We start from the raw sequence: 22,030 nt of genomic DNA, 5'->3' as shown, positions 1-22,030 counted from the left end.
CACCCCGGGTCATGCATAAAAAAAAAAAAACGTCATGTACCGTGAAACCGGTATCATTTTGAAAAATACCGTGATATAAATTTTTGGTCATACCGCCCAGCACTAGTTGAACAGCAGCTACGCTAATTTTTCTCTATTACCTATTATTATTGGCATCCCGTGGTAACTAGGAATTACACAAGCTTCAGTCTGGATCCAGCCCTTACAAAGACCTGAGATGACTGAACAGCTGAGAAGAGATGATGCCAACCCCTCAGAAGACCTCAGGTGATGCCAACCCTCAGACAACATACAAAACTACCAAATTTTGCTATAATGGACATCAACTTGAGATAGTCACCACCGCTGACCTCATACGTCATCAGCCCAGGATGACTTGAGGGTGAGTAATTTATGGGCTAATTTTCATTTTTGGGCGAACTAACCCTTTAAGCTGGAGTCGTCAGGCGTCTTTCAACTAACCAGCAGAATCACACACATCCCTTAGCGGCTTATCCATTTCCAGCCTCTAAAACTATCGTTTCTCCATGAAACACAACCCTCTCTCTCCCCATTCCTATCTCCGTTCCTCCATTCTGTTTTTTTTTTCATTTCCATCGATCCTGCAGATATCTACACTCCTCTCTCTCCCAGATGCAAAACTTGGACTGCTCATCAGATGCATTGATGATCATCTCTGCGTGTATTACAGGAGAAATGATTTTAAAAAACAGTCGGCACGAGTCCTCCCTCACAGTTCCTGTATGCGATTACCAAGGCTTTCGTCCCGCAACGTGATCGATAGCCTGTAAATTAACTGGAAGCCCCACATAAAAGGCCGGTGTATAAATGATTAGGGCCGACAGTCTTTCCCGACCTCGTAATCTCAGCGACATCGTTTCGGCAGGGAGCATCTCCAGAACAGAAATATGACCGCCCTCACTCGGAGCGAGAGATGGGGTCTGTAAAACAGAATGAAAAGACCTTCTTCCTCATTTAATGCCTCATTCTTTTATCTGTACTGGTGGCTGTATTTCTTACTATCTTCTCTCCATCTCACTATCTTTACCCTCCACTCGATTTCACCTTTTCAATTCTTCTTTACACAATCACTCCTTAATACAGTGCTTGCTAGACTCTAGAATCCACTCAACCTTTTGTAGATAATTTTAATCTTAGTTGTATTATCCATTCTGTTTTCTAATAAACATTTTACTTTTAAAGCAACTTATCATTAAAGTCGACATGAAATGGTATTTGAAATCCATCTTACTGCCATGACATATTGAAAAAGCAGGACAAGATATGATTTTATCCAACAAAATTGGCAATTTCACAGGCAAAACAATTATATTTTAATAAAAATTACAAACACTTTATGTGGAACAACGTGCAGTCATGAATTGTGCACAATACAATTAAGAGTATTTAGAAAGTAAATTTTGATTTCAATGTTCATTTCATGTTGACATAAAAATTTGAAAAACTCCATTGATTTACACTGTATCATCAACAACGATTACAACATTCTAATTTGTATATTTTGATTTGTGGTTCAGGACTTTTATAATCTTAATACAACAAAATAAATAAATAAATAGTAACAACAATAATAGTAATAAGCTTAATGCAAAAAAAAAAAAAATCTATTTCAAATAAATGCTATTCTTTGGAACCCAAAAAACAAGTTTTCCACAAAAATACTAAGCACAACTTTTAACATTAATAATAAAAAATGATTCTTGAGCAGCAAATTAGCATATTGGAATGATTTCTGAAGGATCATGTGACCGAAAATTCAGCTTTGCATTACAATACATATTTTAAAATATATTCAAACAGAAAACAAGTTATTTTTAATTGTTATAGTATTTCACAAAATTACTGTTTTTACTGTATTTTAGATCAAATAAATGCAGTCTTGTTAAGCAAAAGAGACGACTTTTTTTTTTTTTTAAACCTACCTACTCCAAAGTTCTGAACACTATAGACAATATAAAGTATAACATTGATAGAGAATCAAAGCCTACAACCTAAATTTACAAACAATTTCAACACTACTTTGGCTCCCAAGTGCTTAATATTTGCTTTAGCATATCTAGTTTTATTCTGACATCCCAGATTCCCACTCTAACTTGTATTCTTTTCTTCTGATCAATTCCTTTCTTCCTCCATCCCAGTCCTCCATTAACTGCAGTTCATCTCTCAGCCTCCATCACTTTCTACTGCGCTACTTTAATCTCAGATTTTCTACTTGTATTTTTCCATTCATCCCTTGGCTTCCCTGGGTCAGGTTGGCATGAATGTGAAAGTATGATTGTGGCATGTTTCATGTCCAGTTTACAAATATCTCACAGTCCAAATATACTGTTTCAGTCGATAAATGGCTGAATCAAGTCCCCTATGCTTGAAGTTTTTTCCCATTTTGCTCTCTCTCTCTTCCTTCAATACATCGCCTGTGTGCTCATTTTCTCTTTTCTCCATCTCCACTCACTAAGCAAGCCGTCTCCACCTTCATAACCTTTGTAAATACGTTTGCTCTCAGTGATTTATTGGCGCTGAGTGTGTATGTGTATGGGAGAGTCGCGGTCTTCGCTGCTGAGTGTAGCTTCAAGCGAGAGTTTTCAAACTCCTACTAGAAGCTGTCACATCATTTGACAACTCCACAAAGCACTACAAGCGCGTCATGAACACTCGTTTAAGTGGCATACATACTGGGAAACTTGACTGCATATCGCATTTTTGAAATTATCGATAGTAGCTGATCAATTTCGGGGGTTGGGCTGGGTCCGCTAGGCTTACTTGTCTCCGTTCTCGTGCTGGGTCTGGTTCCGTTGCGCGTCTCTGTGCTCGTGCTGGGTTTGGTGTTGTGGATGCCAATTTTGGAAAGTTTTTGCTGGGATGGGCATTTAAAAAAAATCTGAAATTCGCTTTTGCGCCATTATCTCTTTGTATTAAAGTTAATCTTGTTCGCATTCTCTATAGTTCATGTCTGATACCGCGTGCCAGCGTCACGTGTTCATGAGGATTATGATAGGCTAATCCCATATAGAAAACTTAGTATAAAGATAAACATGGTTTTTATTATAGCCCACTTACAATTTACATTTCAGAGATTATTACAAATAAATTATTAAATGCTAAAACTGAATAAATTTATATTAACAAACTTGGCATTGCATTTGCAACCATGTAAAAAAAGGGGGTGCTGCAGCCCTCCCAGCACCCCTACTTCCCGCATCCCTGAATACATTAACAAAATGAACGAATTAACAAACAAAGTAAAAAGAAAGAAGGAAATAATAGAAGGAAGAAAGGACAATCAATTGAAAATATGGAAGGAACGACAAATGACAAATAAAAAGGAAAGAACAGAAGAAAGGAAGGAGGAAAGGAAGGAAGAATAAATTAATGAACAAAAAATAAAGACAGAATGAAGGAAGGATGGATAAGTCTTTATTATGAGCTATTGCCATTGGCTGCATTCCGACAGCTAACGATCTGATTCAAATCACTTTCCACACATTGAGATATAAACATAGAGTTTGTTTGAACTGAGAGAGGGCTTTCATTCCTCTAATCTGGCTCAGCGTGGGACTGACGCATCAGCGTGAGGAGGACGCCGCCGACTCTTCACTGAAACCATAAAATTACAAGCTGCAATTAGTTTGATCGGATGGGAGCCAAAGTCTCGAGCGCCTACTTTTGACTTCAAAGGTCAATGCTATGATCTTTCATCATCTAAACCCATACTTTATGACTCAGAGATGTTTCGCAGATACACATGCAGGTTTGGAATGAAACTACATGCTTAATAGCGATTTGCCTCTGAATATTCATTTTGTCTAAGATCAGATTCCTCCTACCTTCACATCAAAAGAAACAGAAGAAACGGTTTAACGTAGTCCACATATAATCAGCAGAGAAGGAAAAGTGTCTTACCTATGGATGCTGTGGCAGGGACTGGCTCCTTAGAAACTGCAAATAAAAACAGAATAAAACTGAAACCCTTTTATGTATGTATGTATTTATTTTATTTTTGGCTTTGGCATAAATGCAACACAGCTACTGTTATATTGTTCTGAGATTCTGAAGAAAAAATGCTGTTGTTATTGTTAACTAAAACTAGTAAAAACTGTTTTCATTAACTGAAATAAAGCTGAAATGAAATGTTAAATAAATTAAATAATATATCTTCATTCCCAGAAATAAGCTAAAGTATTAATATTACTAAAGCTGAAATAAAAATAAAAATATAAAAAACTCATAAAACGACAAAAGGACTTAACAAAATTATTGAAAAAAAATATTAATAAATACAACAATATATTTTATGCTAAAATAACACTGTTGTCAAAAAACTGTCATTTACTCCCCCTTGTGTAATTCTAATCATAACCGTTTTTCTTCCATGCAACAAAAAAGGATAAAAATGCCTCTATCAAAGCTTGAAAAGGGATGCAAAATAATATAAATATGTATGACTGCGCTACATGCCAAGTCTTCATGAATTAATGAGATGTCCAATTCATGAATGAGTCATTCTTTTTAATCAGATGTTTACAGTGTTGATCAGTTGATCAATTTCACAAAACCAGTCTGAATGATTCATTCACAGGCTTAGTTTTGCTTAGTCTATTTTTATGTTTTTTTTGTGTCCTATTTGAAGCTTGATAGCATAATTTACATTTTTTTGTGAACTATTCTTTTCAGCAGTCATTTAGCAGATGCATTTGTCTAAAGCAACATCCAATATAATATACAGTGATCCTGTAGAATCCTGGTTTTAAAGTGCTTTGCTTTAAAAATGTATTAAAAGCTGAGAGTATCAATAGCTGAGAGTGATGCTATTTTTATTTATTTATTTTTTAAGAACTGAGAGTATTGCATTCTTACTGGCAACTGAAAGCATCATCAAATTAGCCTAAATATTTCATAAATGAACATGCAAGTGGTAGGAAATGTATAGTTTTGTATACATAATAATTCTATAATTCTACATTATATGTAGAAATGTATAAACTTTTTGAGGTTTAAATTCCGCAGAGCCTTCCATGATTGGCCTGCTGATACATTATACAGTTCAAATCTTTTGGTTACCAGTCCAGGAATTTTATTACTCTACCACATGGACCTATTCAACACAGAAAGCTACAAACCTGAGTAGTAGGAGTTGAGGAGGGTTTTACTCTGGAGGGCTTTACCCTGGATGGAGAAGGAGCATGGAGAAGAGGAGGCTGGGAAAGACAGAAAGGCGAGCGCTTAGTGACATTACAGTACACACACACACACACTGCACATATCTATAAAACACCACATTATGTCCAGATTAATAGCAGTGTCACATTGTGACAGAATCACAGCGGCAACAGAATACAAGATTTTTAGGTCACTTTCTGCAAAGGAGACAGATATCACACTAATCAACTGCATCTTGCTGTAGTCAACAAGACCTTTAAATGTCATGGACTATTTTGAACATATCCACATGCATATCCTATACAGTGGTTCCCCTTCAGGAACGCCCCTGCGTGACCGCGTTCTGAAGCACGTGTCAAATCAGTCCAATGGAGTAGCGAGACGTCACGAGCGGGGTGACGTAAGCACCAGAAAGTATAAAAGCGCATCCGGCAGAGCGCAAACCAGCTTCTGCTCTTCAGTAGCGCTCTGTGTATGTGTCTGTCTATTTACTGTTGTCTGTCCGCACAAGCATATATAAAAAACAATCATGAAAAAGTCTATGGCGAGCGAATGGCATTACAAACGCTGTGTTCCTCGTAGACTGTTGTCGTGGGGATCGCGGGTGGATTTAGCGGAGGGATCCGAGACGGGCTCGTCCTTTTCTCGGTTCTCACCCGCTAGATCCGCGGCTCTCTCTCAGTGTTCGGAAGCCCGCTCTGCGGTTTCTTCCCACTCCCCCACCCCACCCAGAGAGAGAGAGAGCCAGACGCTTCATCTATTTTCCTCTGAGGAGGTGGATGTGATGAATGTCGAGACAGAGGAGACTGTGGACTCGCCACCACAGTCCCTCGCGTATGAGGTGGCTTCAGGGCACCGAACTGGCTCCTCTAATAAAACCAGAGGCCAGCCTCGAGAGGCTGGTTCCCTTAGTAGATTTTCTGGTAGCGTGGAAACTTCTACCAAATATCTCAAAACGGGTCCTGCAGATTGTAGAGTAAGGTTAAAGAATCCAGTTCGATTCTCGTCCGCCTCGTTTCAACGGGGTCATCCCCACACTATCCAGGAAGTAGGCCAAGAAAGGCTTAATCTGCTCTGTCCAGTTCGAACACTGGACGCTTACGCACACAGAGCTGCCCCGTGGCGTAAGGCAGATCAGCTATTTGTTTGTTCTGGTCCGCCAAAGGAGGATCTCCGGCGACCAAGCAGACCATGAGTAGGTCGGTGGTCGAGGCCATCTCACTAGCCTACGAGTCCTCTGGCCTCCCATCACCTATGGAGGTCAGAGCGCACTCGACCAGGATTAAGGCAGCCTCCAAGGTTTTCAACTTGGGTGTGGCCTTGCAGGACATTTGTGCTGCGGCGGGCTGGTCCTCTCCGCACACTTTTGTCCGTTGTTACAACCTAGACCTGGCATGTACCCCAGGTTCCCAAGTTCTCTCTTCGTGATGTGCTCGCAAGATACACACACAGGCAGGGACTTGGTAGTATGGCGCAGTGGGTATTCTCGTTCCCAAAGCGACTTCGACGCAGCTCGAGTTCCTGAAGGGGAACGTCTCTATGTTACGTATGTAACCATGGTTCCCCGAGAGAACGAGACGCTGCGTCTCTTTGCCATACTCCCTGCATCCCTCCAGGAGCTACTTCATCGAAGCTGGTTTGCGCTCTGCCGGATGCGCTTTTGTACTTTCTGGTGCTTACGTCACCCCGCTCGTGACGTCTCGCTACTCCATTGGACTGATTTGACACGTGCTTCAGAACGCGGTCACGCAGGGGCGTTCCCAAAGCGACTTCGACGCAGCGTCTTGTTCCCTCGGGGAACCATGGTTACATACGTAACCTAGAGACGTTTTCTAAACAACGTCTGTAATAAAAAACCTTTTTTTTGTTTTTTTTTGTTTTTTTTAGTAAAATTTACAAATAATTACAAAGAAACAGCAAGTAACACATTGATTTTGAAGTAGAAAAATTTACATATTAAAACATATTCCAATAATTGTTTTATTCACACCTTCGTATATTTTTTACAGAGTAGACTTCCACTACAAAGTAAATGAAAGTCACAGAAACACACTCCTAGAGCATCACACACTCCAGTAACCTTCTTTTACTCTTCTCAGCTGAAGCCATATCTTTTTACTTTCCATTTTAATCACCTATCACTCCAGATCTCCCTTTACACAAATCTCTGCGTCTCACATGTGTCGGTGCATACGCATTTGCTCACATAAGGATCTCTGCAGAAAGTGCTTTGGCAGCAAAAGCTCATGGGCCAGCGGGGGTGAGATCGAGAGCGTCTGAATGAGAGAAGCGTGGAAAGTTAGAGGCAGGTGTCTCTGTGTTCATTTAAATGGTAATACAGCTAAAATGCTGAGTGTGTAGGCTGGGATCGCTATGATCTCTATCTCACACATCTTACGCTGAAAAAAAAAAAAATACCCCAGATATAAAAAAAGAATAAAAATTATGTGTGATTGTAACTGTGGAGCCAGTGAGAGGAAGGTCTGGATATAAAATCAGAAAAACGACAATTACAATATGAGATATAAAGGCCCGCAAGAATTTGGTGCCCACAGAAAAGGCTTTACAAATTGGAAGGCCTGTCATTCACAAAGTTCAACACATACAATTCTCCAAAGATTTTCCTCCTAGAACCAGCACAAAAATGTGGAAAAATAAAAAGCAGTAGATTCTGCCTGTAAAGCCAGCACATGCTCTGCTTTTCATGCTTTTTTAAATGCTTATATAACATATCAAATAATACACTATTAGACAAATAAATAAAAAATACAAGTACAATAATTTTCTTATTTTAAGATCTTATTTTAAGAATGTTATATTCTTTTAAGAAGGTTGTTATATCATATATCAAGACAAAATAGTGATTAAGAAATTATTTTTGCATCTAAATAATAGTCAGAAAAATCATTACTTTTGCAAATACAACTTAGAAATTACCCGTGGCAGCTTTAAAGTTTTAGTTGAACGTTTATGGTCTCTGATAATGTATCACTAGGCATTTGACACAATTTTTTTTAAAGAACTGCTCGCAAACAGCAATTATGAGCTGGGCTGAGTTCTAGATTGTTTCTGTTCCAACACCCCAGCTGAGATTCATGCCCATAATAAAGGGCCTGTACTGGTTCAGTAATAGTGACTCTCCGACCATTAGATAAACAACAGATACAATAACAGCCTCCAATGACTCTGTGCCTGTAATGATCCGAAATAAACATACAAATAAACTGCATTTGCACATCCACTGACCAATGACATTCAAAAGAACTAAGAAACACTAAACATGCAGAACACATTGCCAATCAGTGTTGATTTTAAAGGAAATAAATGTGATCATTATGCATAATGACATTCTCTCTCTCTCTATGCATCTTGTTCTTACTCTCCGTTGCCTCCTCTTCTTCCAGCTCCATTCAAATTATTCTGTACACAAAGGCCACTGTGACATTTTGTGCAGAAAGCGACTCAGAAAGACCCATCCTAATTACAGGCCCTTCACAGCATGCCAGAGCCCACTTAAAACTGAGAATGAAAGCAAGAAGAAAAAAAAAACGCCTAGTCCAAATGCCACTTTCTATTCTTCTCTAGCGCCTCTTAAAGCAGCACATCAATAGCGAGGTCTCTTGATATGTAGAATGCTTCAGTCCGTGCTGTGTAGCTACAAAATAGCTCTCTGTGGCGGGCGACGTTCAGACCTGTGAATGGCAGGTGTGAGGTGGTGGCGTCCCGTCATTTGGTTTCCTGATGGACGCTTAGTAAAGACAATCAAGGAGAATGGTGAGTTGAGTTAAAATGACAGATTGTTGACCGCTTTTGACCCCTTTTAGGGCTTGCTGAGCTCATCAGTGTGATGGTGGGATGTGCAGGAGGTTTGTGTGATTGCAGTAATGAGTCCAGAGATTGGCTCACACACACTGCGGCCACTTCAGGAGATCATGGTATTTGAGGAACGTGGTGATTATATGACCTGTGGACTTTTGACTTTTGAGACTGGTGGAAAAGAGCAAGAAGTTCTCTAAAGAGAACCTGTGAAAAATGTCTGACTGAACATGAAACTATTGCTGTATCTTTCAACATATCTTCTGATGTTAACTGATGTTTATTTAGTGCTATAATTAGTAGTAAAGAGGAACAGATGATTGCTTCACAGAATTTCAATGCTGAGACTTTCAAATCAAAAGTAACAAAGCTTATGGCAAATATTGGATGGGATGATTGCTAAACAATGCTTAGTTTTCATGTATCAGTAGAAAACAGCACAGACTAAGAGATCTTGTTTCATCACTATCATTGTGTGCATGTAATAAACACTAAATAAACACAGTCAAAATGCACTAAACATTGCTGTTTCATCAATGACCAAACCAAAAATCTATATTTTTTTATATTCTGGTTGAATAGTTGGCTAAGTTTCACGAAAAATTTCAGCGCATCACTAATTGCTTCCTAAATTTTGATGTTGAAAATAACACTTAAGTTTCTGTTAAATCATTCATTTGTTCGTTAATCTCTCCATTCATTCATTTCTTCATTCATTGATTTTTTTTATTCAATCATTTGTTTACATGTTCAATATTTCATTCATTTGTTCATGCATTTGGTTATTCATTAAATAATTTGTTCATTTACCGATTCATTTGAACATTTGTTCATTCATTATTTCATTAATTTGTTAATGTACTGTATTAATTTCTTTGTTTGTTCACTTATTGAGTTCATTCATTAGTTCATTTGTGCATTCATGCATTCTTTAATTTGTTCATCTGTGAATCCTATAACTCTTTAATTTGCTCATTTGTAATTTCATGCATTGACTCATTTTTTAATTTGTTCATTCATTAATTTATATCTTTATTGGTTTATCGGTTAATGCCAACTTCCCTCTCTAACTAACTACTGTTATCAGAGAGTTATCACAGGTACATTCGATATAAACAGAGATTATATGAAAAACAGGGCAGCACAATAATGTCACAGCACAATATTTGCTGAACTCACAGAATCCGTTGAGGTCCTGGTTGCTGGTGGAGAACGGATCGTCCTTGTGTAAGGTGCTGACTTTTCCTGTGCTTTTATCCGCTGTGCCTACGGGTCCCATCTCTCTTTGCGTGCTGCTGCTGGCTGTCTCCTTCTGTTTTTTAGCTAGTTTCCTTCAAATGCATCCACAACAGGGCAAGTTTATACACATGATCAAAAGAAGACACTTCAGTGCTGGTGCAATGCTTTTGGCTAGTGCAAACTGTTTAACTGTTGTAACAAATGTTATTAAAATCAGTTATCAAGTTACAGTAGTTACTGCTAGACTTGCCGGTTTTAGGTTAGACATATATGTATAGTATAAGAGCATAATAGTAACAGTATACAGCACTAAACCAAAGCACTGCCACAACACTGCTGTAAAACTGACATACAAGATATACAAGGCAAACACACACAAACAGACACTGGGCACATAGAGGACAAGAAGTGAGGCTGGCATTTGGCTATTCCAATGGCACTGACTGTAAGATTTCTGTATTATCATCTAAAATATATAATCTGCAGTGATATATGCCAGTGAGTGAGAAAGCGAGAGAAGAAAAATCACAAACCTACTCAAATCAAGAGAGAGAAGCTCAAAACCTTGCCATGCAGAACAAAGCCAATTGAACACTACAAGTCTACTGATCAGGAAAGACTTGCACACATGGATGACAGCTGCAATGTTTCATTAACTACAGATAGCATTGCACTATGAAAGTATTATATTGTTGTTAAAACTGTGACATGTTGAATAAGTGACCTAGCAGTTATTTCTTTGACACACTGAGCTGTGCTGTTTAAATGTGGTTTGCAACATTTCCTGATCTCATCCCACCTCTTCACCTGTCATTTCCTGCCTTATTATCCATAAAATGGCCTCAAAATATAATCAAATAAAAGTAATCTATGGCAGTTTTTATAAAGGCAGCAGACTTCACTTCTGCTGCTCCTTGATTTGTTGATTTGTCTGGCCATTCATAAGCTGAGGTCTCCCCACACTTTAGTGCACAGAACTTCAAGGAAGATACTACTGTCAGCAATGGATTGGAGTCATCCAATAAAACGACTCTGATTCTCCAGGTCCCACAGAACACCATTTGACCTCAATATGTGCTCCCTTCTCTTACGGGGCCGAGCTGATAATAAGTCTTTGTTTTGTTATTTTCTCTGCTGGGAATTTAAAAAAATCAAATAAAGTTTCAGCTTCTACAAAAACCAGGCCAACCTTTAAAATTGGGGCCATTTTACCTAGGTTGGAAAATAAATTCAGTAACATTGTTTTTTGGTGACTGAGGATCAAAAGAGGACGAAAAGTGTTCAGAAGTAGGTCTTAACACCAAGAAGTAATAAGAGAGGGGTCACGACTTTCCAATTAAGCAGCCAAGCATCAATGTGATGGCTAGAAAGTGCTGAGATTTCGTTGTAGAAACTGCAACGCACAACCTCTATACCAAAACCTAGAGTGCTCCCTACCAAGACAGCATAGTCAACAACCATTGGCTCATCCCAAAATGTATGCTGAAGGTCACAGTATTTTGTAATACAACAGCCATCAGATAATAAAACCCATTGATTGTTGCAGTAATAGGTCTCGTTTCAAGTGCCAAATTCTGGACATATTGCAAGTGGCATAAACTATAGATAATCCTTATTTAATGAATGTCAGAGCAGCACTTCATTAAAAGTGAAGGCTATAATATAGTTAGGGCACCATAAACAGTATTTATAGCACCAACTTTTGTTAATGGCTTTTTGTAAAAGAGAAAGAGCGAGAGGGGAACAATGAGGAGATAGCTGTAAAATCTGGCTTGATTTTGCTCTTCATTCATGCATAAAATTCACCAAATGTTCATTAATAAGGGTATCACACTTGAATGAGCTAAAACTAGAATGGAGGAAATAGTACAAAGACAAGGCAGCTGGCCAGGAAGTGCACGTCTAAGCAGTGTTAGTAAGCATGCAGAAGATCTCAAAATAACCTTTACACTAACCACTATTATTCAGTTGCTTGCATGCACAAGGTTAACTTGTAGGGCATGTCATCAGGAAGGACAAAGTCATGGGTTTGATTCCCAGGGAACACGGTGTTAAAACTCTATTGATGTCTTTGAATGCCCTTAAGTCACTTTGGATAAAAGCATCTGCCAAACGTGTAAATGCATGCACAAAAAGTTTTTGGAGTAGACATGCTGATGAATCTTGAATAAACATCAAAAGCACCATATATTATGACTGTTGTATCACCCTAAAATCATAGTACATTTAAAATAAAGGGCCAGATTTACTAAACGGGGCAAATTAGCATTAGAGCGCAATTCCATAAAAGCACCGATGGGAGGGGAAAATTCTACAGGTTATTTACTAACAATGCGCACATTAAAGAACACAGACGCAACCAGATCATTTCCATAATGACCAGCGCAATCTAAAAAAGACCAGCGAAAATTACCGCCTGCTTTAAGACATGCTTTTTTGGGCATTAATGACGCAAATACCAGTAGTTTGTCGAGCGCAAATGTTAGTAAATCGCATTGCGTGATTCATTTGAATACTCTTCTCCCATAAATTTTCAGACTGAAAGGGAAACTCCTACAAATGCATATTCAATAAGGTCAGGCCCAAAAATAACTGTGTCCATGCCTTTTCAGCACTAATTCTTCACTGCGCAACTTTAGTAAATCCTGACAGTACTATTTTAACGGCAAAAGTCGGTTTGCGCTGGTGCAAGCTGTTAGTAAATCTAGCCCAAAAAGTGACCTGTGGTATTGATTTTAAAGTGCTACGCAAGTGTCATGTCTTACTACATACTCAAAAATCTGTAACAGCCAGAACAAATTAGGGAAGCACATCTAACTGCAATTATTATTATCATTATTATTAATAGATTTTTATTTATGTATATTTATTTATTTAATAATTTATTTAGATATTCAAAATATCTAGATATTTCGAAAGTTATTTCATAGAGCTTTTATTTTGGCTTAAAATGCAGGGAAATGTCTTTTAAAGTAACTTTTAAACTGGCCTTTTTAGGGGGAAGTCGTGGCCTAATGGTTAGAGAGTTGGACTCGTAACCTAAAGGTTGCGGGTTCGAGTCTCGTACCGGCAGGGATTGTAGGTGGAGGGAGTGAATGTACAGCGCTCTCTCCCACCTTCAATACCACGACTGAGGTACCCTTGAGCAAGGCACCGAACCCCCAACTGCTCCCTGGGCGCCGCAGCATAAATGGCTGCCCACTTCATGGTGTGTGTGTGTTCACTGCTGTGTGTGTGCACTTTGGATGGGATAAATGCAGAGCACTAATTCCGAGTATGGGTCACCATACTTGGCCACATGTCACATGTCACGTCACTTTAAAATGCCTTTCTTTGTTGACAACATTTATAAATGCTTCACATTACAAGTTTTGATAATAATCACTACACAGCACATCAAGTTACATATTTATATAATTACAACACAATCATTGCAATTTGATAATCATACTAAACCATAGCGCATTCTCAGGCATTGTTAGAATTAATACAAAAAAAGGTACTGGCCAACTGGCGAGTAACACTGTTTCATATACTCGTCAGTGCAGTTTTTCAGTCACATGTCACTTGGTGAGTGTTACTTGTAGGCCTTGAATACAAGATTACAAATTGGTATCAAAGTCAAAATTTCTTTCCTCATGGTAAACTCAGTTTGAGATTGGGCAAGGACAAGAGTGAAGATGTGCACTGGTTGCGCGCACTACTAAATCTGAACATGCACGCTGAAAAGCCTATAACATAACCTCGCTGAATATGAGAACGCCTCGCTCTCTGGGTTTGGGGAATATATTGGCGTCACGGTTAGCTTTAGCCTGTAGCTCTCTGTCTTTGCCCTCTCAGATGATATCCTTTTGAAAGAGCTGTGTTCCTATTTTCATCTATATTTCAGGACCGGGGAGAATGCACACAGTAGTCCGACTGTGAATCTGAGCTTTTAAATCCTTTAACGCATGAGGTAAACATCCTGCAGCTAGGCTCTGTTGCACACAGCGCAAATGAAACAATCCCGCACAGTAAAATGCTGAGGCAGGCATAACAGTCGAGGTAATAGTGAATAGTTTAAGCGTAACGGAAAAGTAATAAAAAGTAGAGGTGGAGTTCGCAGACCAAAGGGATTTGAGCTGAACAAGCAATAGTCGATAATAACAAGATAACAGTGGAGCCACATCAATTTACGTGCACACGAGAGCAATTTATAACTGTGGGCCTGCTAATGTTTCAATGCAATCTGAAAAAAACTGTAGGTATATAGTGCATAAGACGGTTTATGGCCGAAATCGATTGTGTTTGCTAGAAAATGGAACTACTGTGATGCTGAAATATTGGAGCAAAGTGTGATGAATATAAAACCGATTTAACACTTTGCGATGAAATTGAATTTTTCTTCATTTTGAAAAGCTTTGTTCACCATGGCAAAGTTAGGAGACTTTTGGTACTAAGATTAATTGTCACATAACTTTAATTTCATTTAACTCATTCTCTTACTTTTTCTTCTAATGAACTAAGGAGGTTTTAAAATACTTTTCAGGAATTGTTAAAAGTACTTAGAAGAAAAATGAATAGGAAAGCATAAAAAAAAACAGGATTGTTGGTTAGATGTTCTGTATTTAATGCTACTTACAGGTAATAAGAGTAGGAATACGCATTTCTTCTGGAGCAGCAAGATAAGGACAAAACAAAAACAAGAAAGAGAACAAAACAAAAGAACAACAAAAAAAATCAATAAAATATTTAATATAATAAAATAAAAATAAAAAATATGGAAATATGAAAATATAAATAAAATATAAATATTTAAACAATATGAAAAATTAAAAATATAATAATAATAAAAATATGAAAATACCACAATAGAATAACATTTTTAAAATAAAATAAAATATAATAAAATAAAAAAGGAACCAAAAAAGGACAAACACATTGATTAGTGATCAGTATTGTAAATAAAGAGATGTTTAATGACAAAAATATTAAAACTTGCCACTGTTACATGCTAACCACATAATGTTTTATTTAGACAAGAAAATGCTACACAGCTTCATGTAGCTAAGCTAAGGATTTATGCTACCTGAGGCTGTAAATCTAGGGTTGTAAACGGCCTTTGCATCAGTAATAGTTAGTAATAGTAAATCTGTAAAAAATGATAATTAAACAACAAATGAAATGTATGAAACTGCACATCTGGCTCCCCTTCAAGTGAAAAAAAAAAGTGTGAAAGAGAACAAAAAGAAGGAAAAGTCTATATACCAGTACTGGTGGGAGTGTGTGTTTGGACAGCTAAAGAGATGGACAGGAATGGTGGGTGTTTCACAGACATGTTGTAGCTCTGTTCTCTGTTATGAGCTTAACAGAGACAGAAAGAGAAAGGAGGAGGACAAGAGACACCAAAAGCAGTTGGCGAACACATCACGCTTTTGCTACTCCAAAATGAGGCCTTGTCATCAGAGTGTCTCAGCGCTGATGTCTCTGTGGACCGGTTCATTCCGGGTAAAGACGAGAGGAGGTGACATACGGCAAGCTAGGACAGCGATAGCAGCCTGATACCATAATAAAGACCAGATGGCGTCTGTTAATGGCGATTCGATTAACTGTAATATCGGTGATGACATGCAAGTGAAGTTGTCAATTAGTGACTTCATGGCCGTCTGCATCTTGACTGCGCTCACTGCTTTTTATCGCTCTTCCACAAGGTGCATTCTTTGCTTTTTACAATTTAGAAATGTACTTCAAATTTGCCACTGTGCAAACATTTACACTGAAACAAACCCATGTTAATAACATGTTTTCATGCTAACAATTGTCAAACAACTTTCAAATTTTGCCATTTTGCTCAAACCTTTCATATAATCATATAAAGTAATAATTCAAATTATAATAAGTAATAATATAAATTAATAACAAGCTGTAAATGGATTAATATCAAATATCATATATTAATAATATATTTATTACTATAATTTTTAAAAATAAATATACATCAAATATCCTTTCAAATCTGACACTTTGTGAAAACTTTAATACAAACCTGCTATTGTAACTAGCTATATTGGCTTTAACATTTTTCAACTAATGATTTATAAATAACCTTAACATTTTGAGCAAACCTTTACAATGATAAAAACCCCACCAAAGTAATCATATTTCATCTATCATCTATCAATCAAAATGTATAAACTTTCATGACAAAATGAAACTGCTAAAGAAATCATACACTGAGTTATTAACATGTTTTCACGCTACAAATACCCTCAAAACCTCCCACTTTGCACAAATCTTTACAATAATACAAACCGAAATAATCATGCATCAGCCTGTCAGAGTTATTCTTTGGCACACAGCTGCATTAAGTCACACAAACACTAAATTATTGCCTGTACGCTTTGTGTATCATAAAAGCAAGATATAGCACCCAAACTGCTCGCTTTATCGCTAAAGCAGCACCAAAGTAAATATATTTAATGACCCCGTGACTTCTCTGTAGGCAATAAAAACACAGTTTGGGTATGGGCTGTTATGGAAAATGTGTTTTGCGACAGGCTGACGGTGCTAAAACAGATGCAAATGCTCGATGGGTTCGGAGGCATGCATATGCAGCGGGGGCATCCATCTTTGGCCATTTCATCTCAATGGCCCTTTAAAATGGCCTGCTGACATTGTTCTGATGATATTAATAAAAGAGAGCGAAGTGAAGAGCACCACGGCGGGCGAAGGTGGCCATAAATATTAATAGAGTAGAACTGCGAGGAGCTCGCAGCATAAGTGGCCTCTTTATTATTTTTTTTGGGCTCTCCCGTGATTTATCATCATTCCTGAAACGAGACGCATTTCTGGTGTGAGGAGAAAGTGTGATACCCACAGTGATGTTACACGCATGCACCGCCACTTTACACGGGAGAGAGGGAGGGTGGAGGAAGACGGGAAGAGAAAGGGTTCGGAACTTGACAAAAGGTTGGTTTGTTTAACAAAGTGCCGAAGATTTCATGCAACTTTATTTCAGCTAATGACTGTAAATGAGACAGCGTGGTTTATTAGATCATAAAATTGTTCATTCATCCATTCAGGCTTAAAAGCAAACGCACAATCTGCTGACAAGCATGTAGAAGTGTGCACACATCTCTCACACATCCACATCCACGCCTACCAACATAAAGCCAACATACCAAAGACTTCTACAATAAAACTAATTATAACTAAACCTAAATGTAGCTCAAATTTATATATATATATATATATATATATACACTTTGTTAACTTAAATGTATACATATAATGTATAAATAAACAATATAATAATAATAATAATAATATAAACTCGTAATAATATATAAACTATGCTCACGTACAACCATGGTACATGTCCAAAAACATAATTTTACCTTGGTAAAAAATTAAATAAAATTAAATAAAATTTAACACAGTTAAATAAAATAACAAATAAATAAATAAATAAAAAGTATTGCCGCAATATGTACATTAAATATAGTAACAATTTATGCTGGCACTCCAAGGTACTTCAAATAATATCATGGTACCTCATAACTTGTATTGATACTTTCATATGCACCATATTAATAAATGATCTCTTTCTGTCTCACTGTATATGTGTGCTGTTTTATGCTATCACATTGTCCCCCTATAGCAGTCATCTATTATTTATGTAAAATTGCTTAATGTCTAGGTCTGTCATTGATCGAAACCACATAGATGTGTAAGAGCTTCACTGCCGTGTGTTGAGTGCAGGGCCATCCTGCAGTTTCTGTGTGTGTGTGTGTGTGTGTGTGTGTGTGTGTGTGTGTGTGTGTGTGTGTGTGTGTGTGTGTGTGTGTGTGTGTGTGTGTGTGTGTGTGTGTGTGTGTGTGTGTGTGTGTGTGTGTGTGTGTGTGTGTGTGTGTGTGTGTGTGTGTGTGTGTGTGTTTAATGGTCTGGGACTGAGTAGTGTCCGAACGAACTCTGTCTAAGATCAACTCCCTCATCTCTCCACGGTAATGCATGTTTTGTGTGTGTGTGTGTGTGTGTGTGTGTGTGTGTGTGTGTGTGTGTGTGTGTGTGTGTGTGTTTAATGGTCTGGGACTGAGTAGTGTCCGAACGAACTCTGTCTAAGATCAACTCCCTCATCTCTCCACGGTAATGCTGACCGAGGGAGAAACAGACCAACACTTTGTGTATTAGCTGTGCTGCCTATGCATATGATTACACACTGAATCATCACATACGTCTATTTTCAGCAGGGCCACTATATTTCACATAATATACTTGCACCTCATGAGATCTCTCAGCATTGGAGCTCTGATGTGGAATCAGATAATGCCACTCATGCACTTCTGGCTTCATGTTAAAAAGCAAAACGGATCCAAAACCAGACTGAAGGTATTTAAAAAGGTCATGTCATGAAAAGTCAAATCTACCTCCATCTTTTAGGGTTCTATGCAAATGAGTGATCCCAATGTTAGGAAAGTTTATTTTTAACAAGGTATTTTAACCGTTCATGTGGAACAGCAGCAGATCATTTCAGCGTGGATTGTTTTATGAATCTGTCACAAAGAGTCTGCAAAGACGATGTTACTGAAAGATTGCGCAGAGCCAATTACATTATACTTAACAATAAGCGAGGATACCTAATTCACCTGCAAAGACGTTAGCAAACAATAACAAAGAATGTTTTCAAATAATTCTTAAATAATTCATATATCAACAAATATGTAACATATGGGAAACAACTTTTTTTTTTAAAGTATTGTTTACAAGTAATTCTTAACTGTATCAAAAATTAATTGTAAGGGTGGAAAAATAACTGTTTTCAAGAAAACATGACTAAAGAACTGTATAGAGTCTCTGAAGTGGCATTCGCAGAAAATGTGAACTTAGTAAAATTTTCCACATAATAATCGTTTTTCAAGAAAGAAAAAGAGGGACTACATGATAAACTGACCACAAAATAAAATAAAATAATAATATAAAATAAAATAAATAATAAATTAAACAATAAATTAAATTAAATAGAGCTGATGACCCCTTTAAAGATGAACAAGAATTTCCAACAAGTCAGTGTTTCCACATCAGTACCCTGAAATACAAGACCAAAATTGCTATTAAAAGGGGCTGATGCATGTCAGCTTATGGAATATTGCTATGAATATTTCAGTGCTGTTATGTTTAAGGATTTCAAAGAGACCCTTTTTAATATCGATTTATGGTGCTACAACATTCTATTTAACAGGCTGAAAAGAAAACCCACAACGCCTCAGTTTCTGATTCTATATTCCAAAGAGCTACTGTACAGCCTATACAATTCCGATGTGAAAACGTACCATAAACCATAAATCGTTTACCTGTTACTGTTGCCCTCTGTAATCCAAGCCAAATGACCTTAAGCACTGACATTATAATGTGTTCCCAGTAATGTTGCAGTTGTGTGATTTTCGTAAGATTACAGAAAAGACCTGGCAACCTCTGCGCTTTAAGCTAAATCCTCTATACAGTTGGTTGTGTAGGTGTCTTGGCGTGGGAGTAATCACCCTTTGCCTTCATGAACATAACATATTAGCTTAACGGCGTAGTGCGGCACACGAGGCAGGGTTGTGACAGTATTAAAGAGGAATAATTACCAGCTAGCCTGGATTGCAGTATAAAGTGTAATTTGAAGCCACTCTCTGAGCGAATCAAGTGCCCTTTTCACTGTAATTGTTGCACCATGGGACATATGCTAATGCTATTTATGAGAAGGTGATCTAACAGGCTACGGGATTCGCTGCAGAAATTAAACTTATTTTAATATGGTAATGTAGTGACATTTGAACCGCCCTTAAATTTCCCGGCACAAATCACTGCAGATTTCTCTAGCATTTAACAGCGCCAATGCACAACAACAACAAGCAATTAAAAACAAGAGTGAGAATGCAGAAAAAAGCACATTAAACACAGGCCACACTGATAGCGAGCAAAAGCATCATACTTTCACAATTAACACCAACAACCGCTATTGCTCTGTTCCAAAACCTAGCAATTGGCCTACAGAGACAGCATTTTAAGGCATCACAGAAGCTCAATAGATGCTGCCTTATAAGATTCCTTGCTTTTAAACCAATCCTTGATGTATCCTTCACCTTAACATTTTTCTTCTGTCATCAATTCCGGTCCAATTTATTTTATTCACTGATCTCATTATGCATTTAGGGATTTTAGTGATAATATCCACTATTATTCATCTTGCATCGGCAGTTTCATTAATTAATTAATTTTTATTTTTTTACTGAGCTAATTTTGGGATTGCACTAAATGTATACTGCAATAGAACGACTTTTAAATTTAATTCAGCATATATTAGCACACTACCATTATCATGGTGTAAACCTTCATATTCATATATTTTTTCATTTATATATATTTTATGCATTTATATGCTAATAATAGCATATAGAGATTTTTCTTGCATTGTCAATTTTATCGCTATTTTGGATTTCTTTCTTTCACTGAGATCACAACATTGAAAAACATGATACGTTCAATGCCATTCTAAACTTGCCAATGCAAGAAAAATCTCAATTATTAATATACTTATATTTTATTCAATATTTTGCTATTTTACTCAATACGGTGTTATTTTTAGGCTTATTGGAGTATTAGAGTAAATTCTCCTAAAATAAGTTATGTCTCATATTCTGTGAGCTAAAGTTTGAGTTTTTATTTATTTATTTATATTTTCTGCATATATACAGCACTCCAAATCAGTCTGTTGTTTTAAACAGCAGGTGGCTAAGTAGGCAGCAAGACAGCTCACTAGGTTTGGGAACAGAGCTTGTATTTAATCACTAATACAAACAAATCAAGATGATAGTTTCCATGCATGTGCCAAAATGTGAATGACAAAAACCAAATGTTAAATAAATAAAGAAAAGCATATAACATGACACAAATGGGATCAAATAAAAGAAAATGGTGTGCGAATGGGCTCAGGATGCGTACTGTGGCTAGAATTAAACATACAATACCCCACACTTAGAGTTCTCCAGGTGTGGATTTCTCTAGCGGACGCAGCCCAGAGGAGGAGAAATAAAAGACAGGGTATGAGTCTAGAGGTTAAGTAGCACACACTCACACACGCACATACACACACACTAACATCACCTTTTCATACTTCACAGCATATAATACAGCATCTGAGGGTTTCCTGTGTGGTAGGCCAAACTGTGAGTGTATGTACTGCGCTGCATGCAACCCATTGAGCTTTGACTCTAGCTGAAATTGAGAAACTTGAGTGAGCGGGTGAGTGCTGAGATGGAAATGTTACACTGTCCCATGCCTCACAAAGAAACGTTTCAGCACATTATACATCAGTCTACATTTTGAGCTGGGTTATTTACCTTAAAAACACACTATAGCCGGTGTACATATGACATTACCATGTGAGATTAGTTTTGAATAGTCAAGAACATGTCTGGGTCACATTTCACCCTAAAATCATAGAAAAAAAGACCATTCAAGAGCATTACGTTTTTTTTTATTAAGATGACAATTAAGCACATTTTCCATCCAATTTTCATTACAGTAATGTGGAGAAAAATGTTAATATATAAATATACATAAACGAAAATAAATAAACAAATAAACAAATAAATAAATAAATAAATAAATAAAGTATACACCATGGTCAATAGTATTGTCCTAATGTAGGCTGAATTTAATTTAAAAAGCAATGTATTGCAGTATTTAAAAATGCAATGACAATCAATTGAGAATAATGAGAATTATCTAGACATGTTACGGTAATAAAAATTTGGGGGAAAAAGTTTTTTTTTTT

General features: G+C 37.2%; 1 protein-coding gene across 12 annotated transcripts in view; it reads right to left on the bottom strand.

Moving 5' to 3' along the window:
- The window catches only part of ptprt (protein tyrosine phosphatase receptor type T), a 280,622-nt gene that overhangs the window by 63,571 nt on the left and 195,021 nt on the right, over positions 1–22,030 (bottom strand). For 4 of the 12 annotated variants that reach the window (XM_016457210.1, XM_016457211.1, XM_016457212.1 and 1 more), the window contains 5 exons: positions 21,222–21,254; positions 14,855–14,884; positions 10,174–10,325; positions 5,139–5,216; positions 3,922–3,957 (listed from right to left, as the gene is read on the bottom strand). In XM_016457210.1, the coding sequence (XP_016312696.1) occupies positions 3,922–3,957; positions 5,139–5,216; positions 10,174–10,325; positions 14,855–14,884; positions 21,222–21,254 (329 nt within the window). The remainder of the gene's footprint in view (positions 1–3,921; positions 3,958–5,138; positions 5,217–10,173; positions 10,326–14,854; positions 14,885–21,221; positions 21,255–22,030) is intronic. The other 8 variants (XM_016457215.1, XM_016457219.1, XM_016457221.1 and 5 more) reach the window with 4 other exon arrangements.

Source organism: Sinocyclocheilus anshuiensis, unplaced genomic scaffold (genome assembly GCF_001515605.1).
Source record: "Sinocyclocheilus anshuiensis isolate Anshui unplaced genomic scaffold, SAMN03320099.WGS_v1.1 scaffold447, whole genome shotgun sequence".
Classification (NCBI taxonomy): domain Eukaryota; kingdom Metazoa; phylum Chordata; class Actinopteri; order Cypriniformes; family Cyprinidae; genus Sinocyclocheilus; species Sinocyclocheilus anshuiensis.
This window is presented reverse-complemented; position numbering and strand designations above follow the sequence as displayed.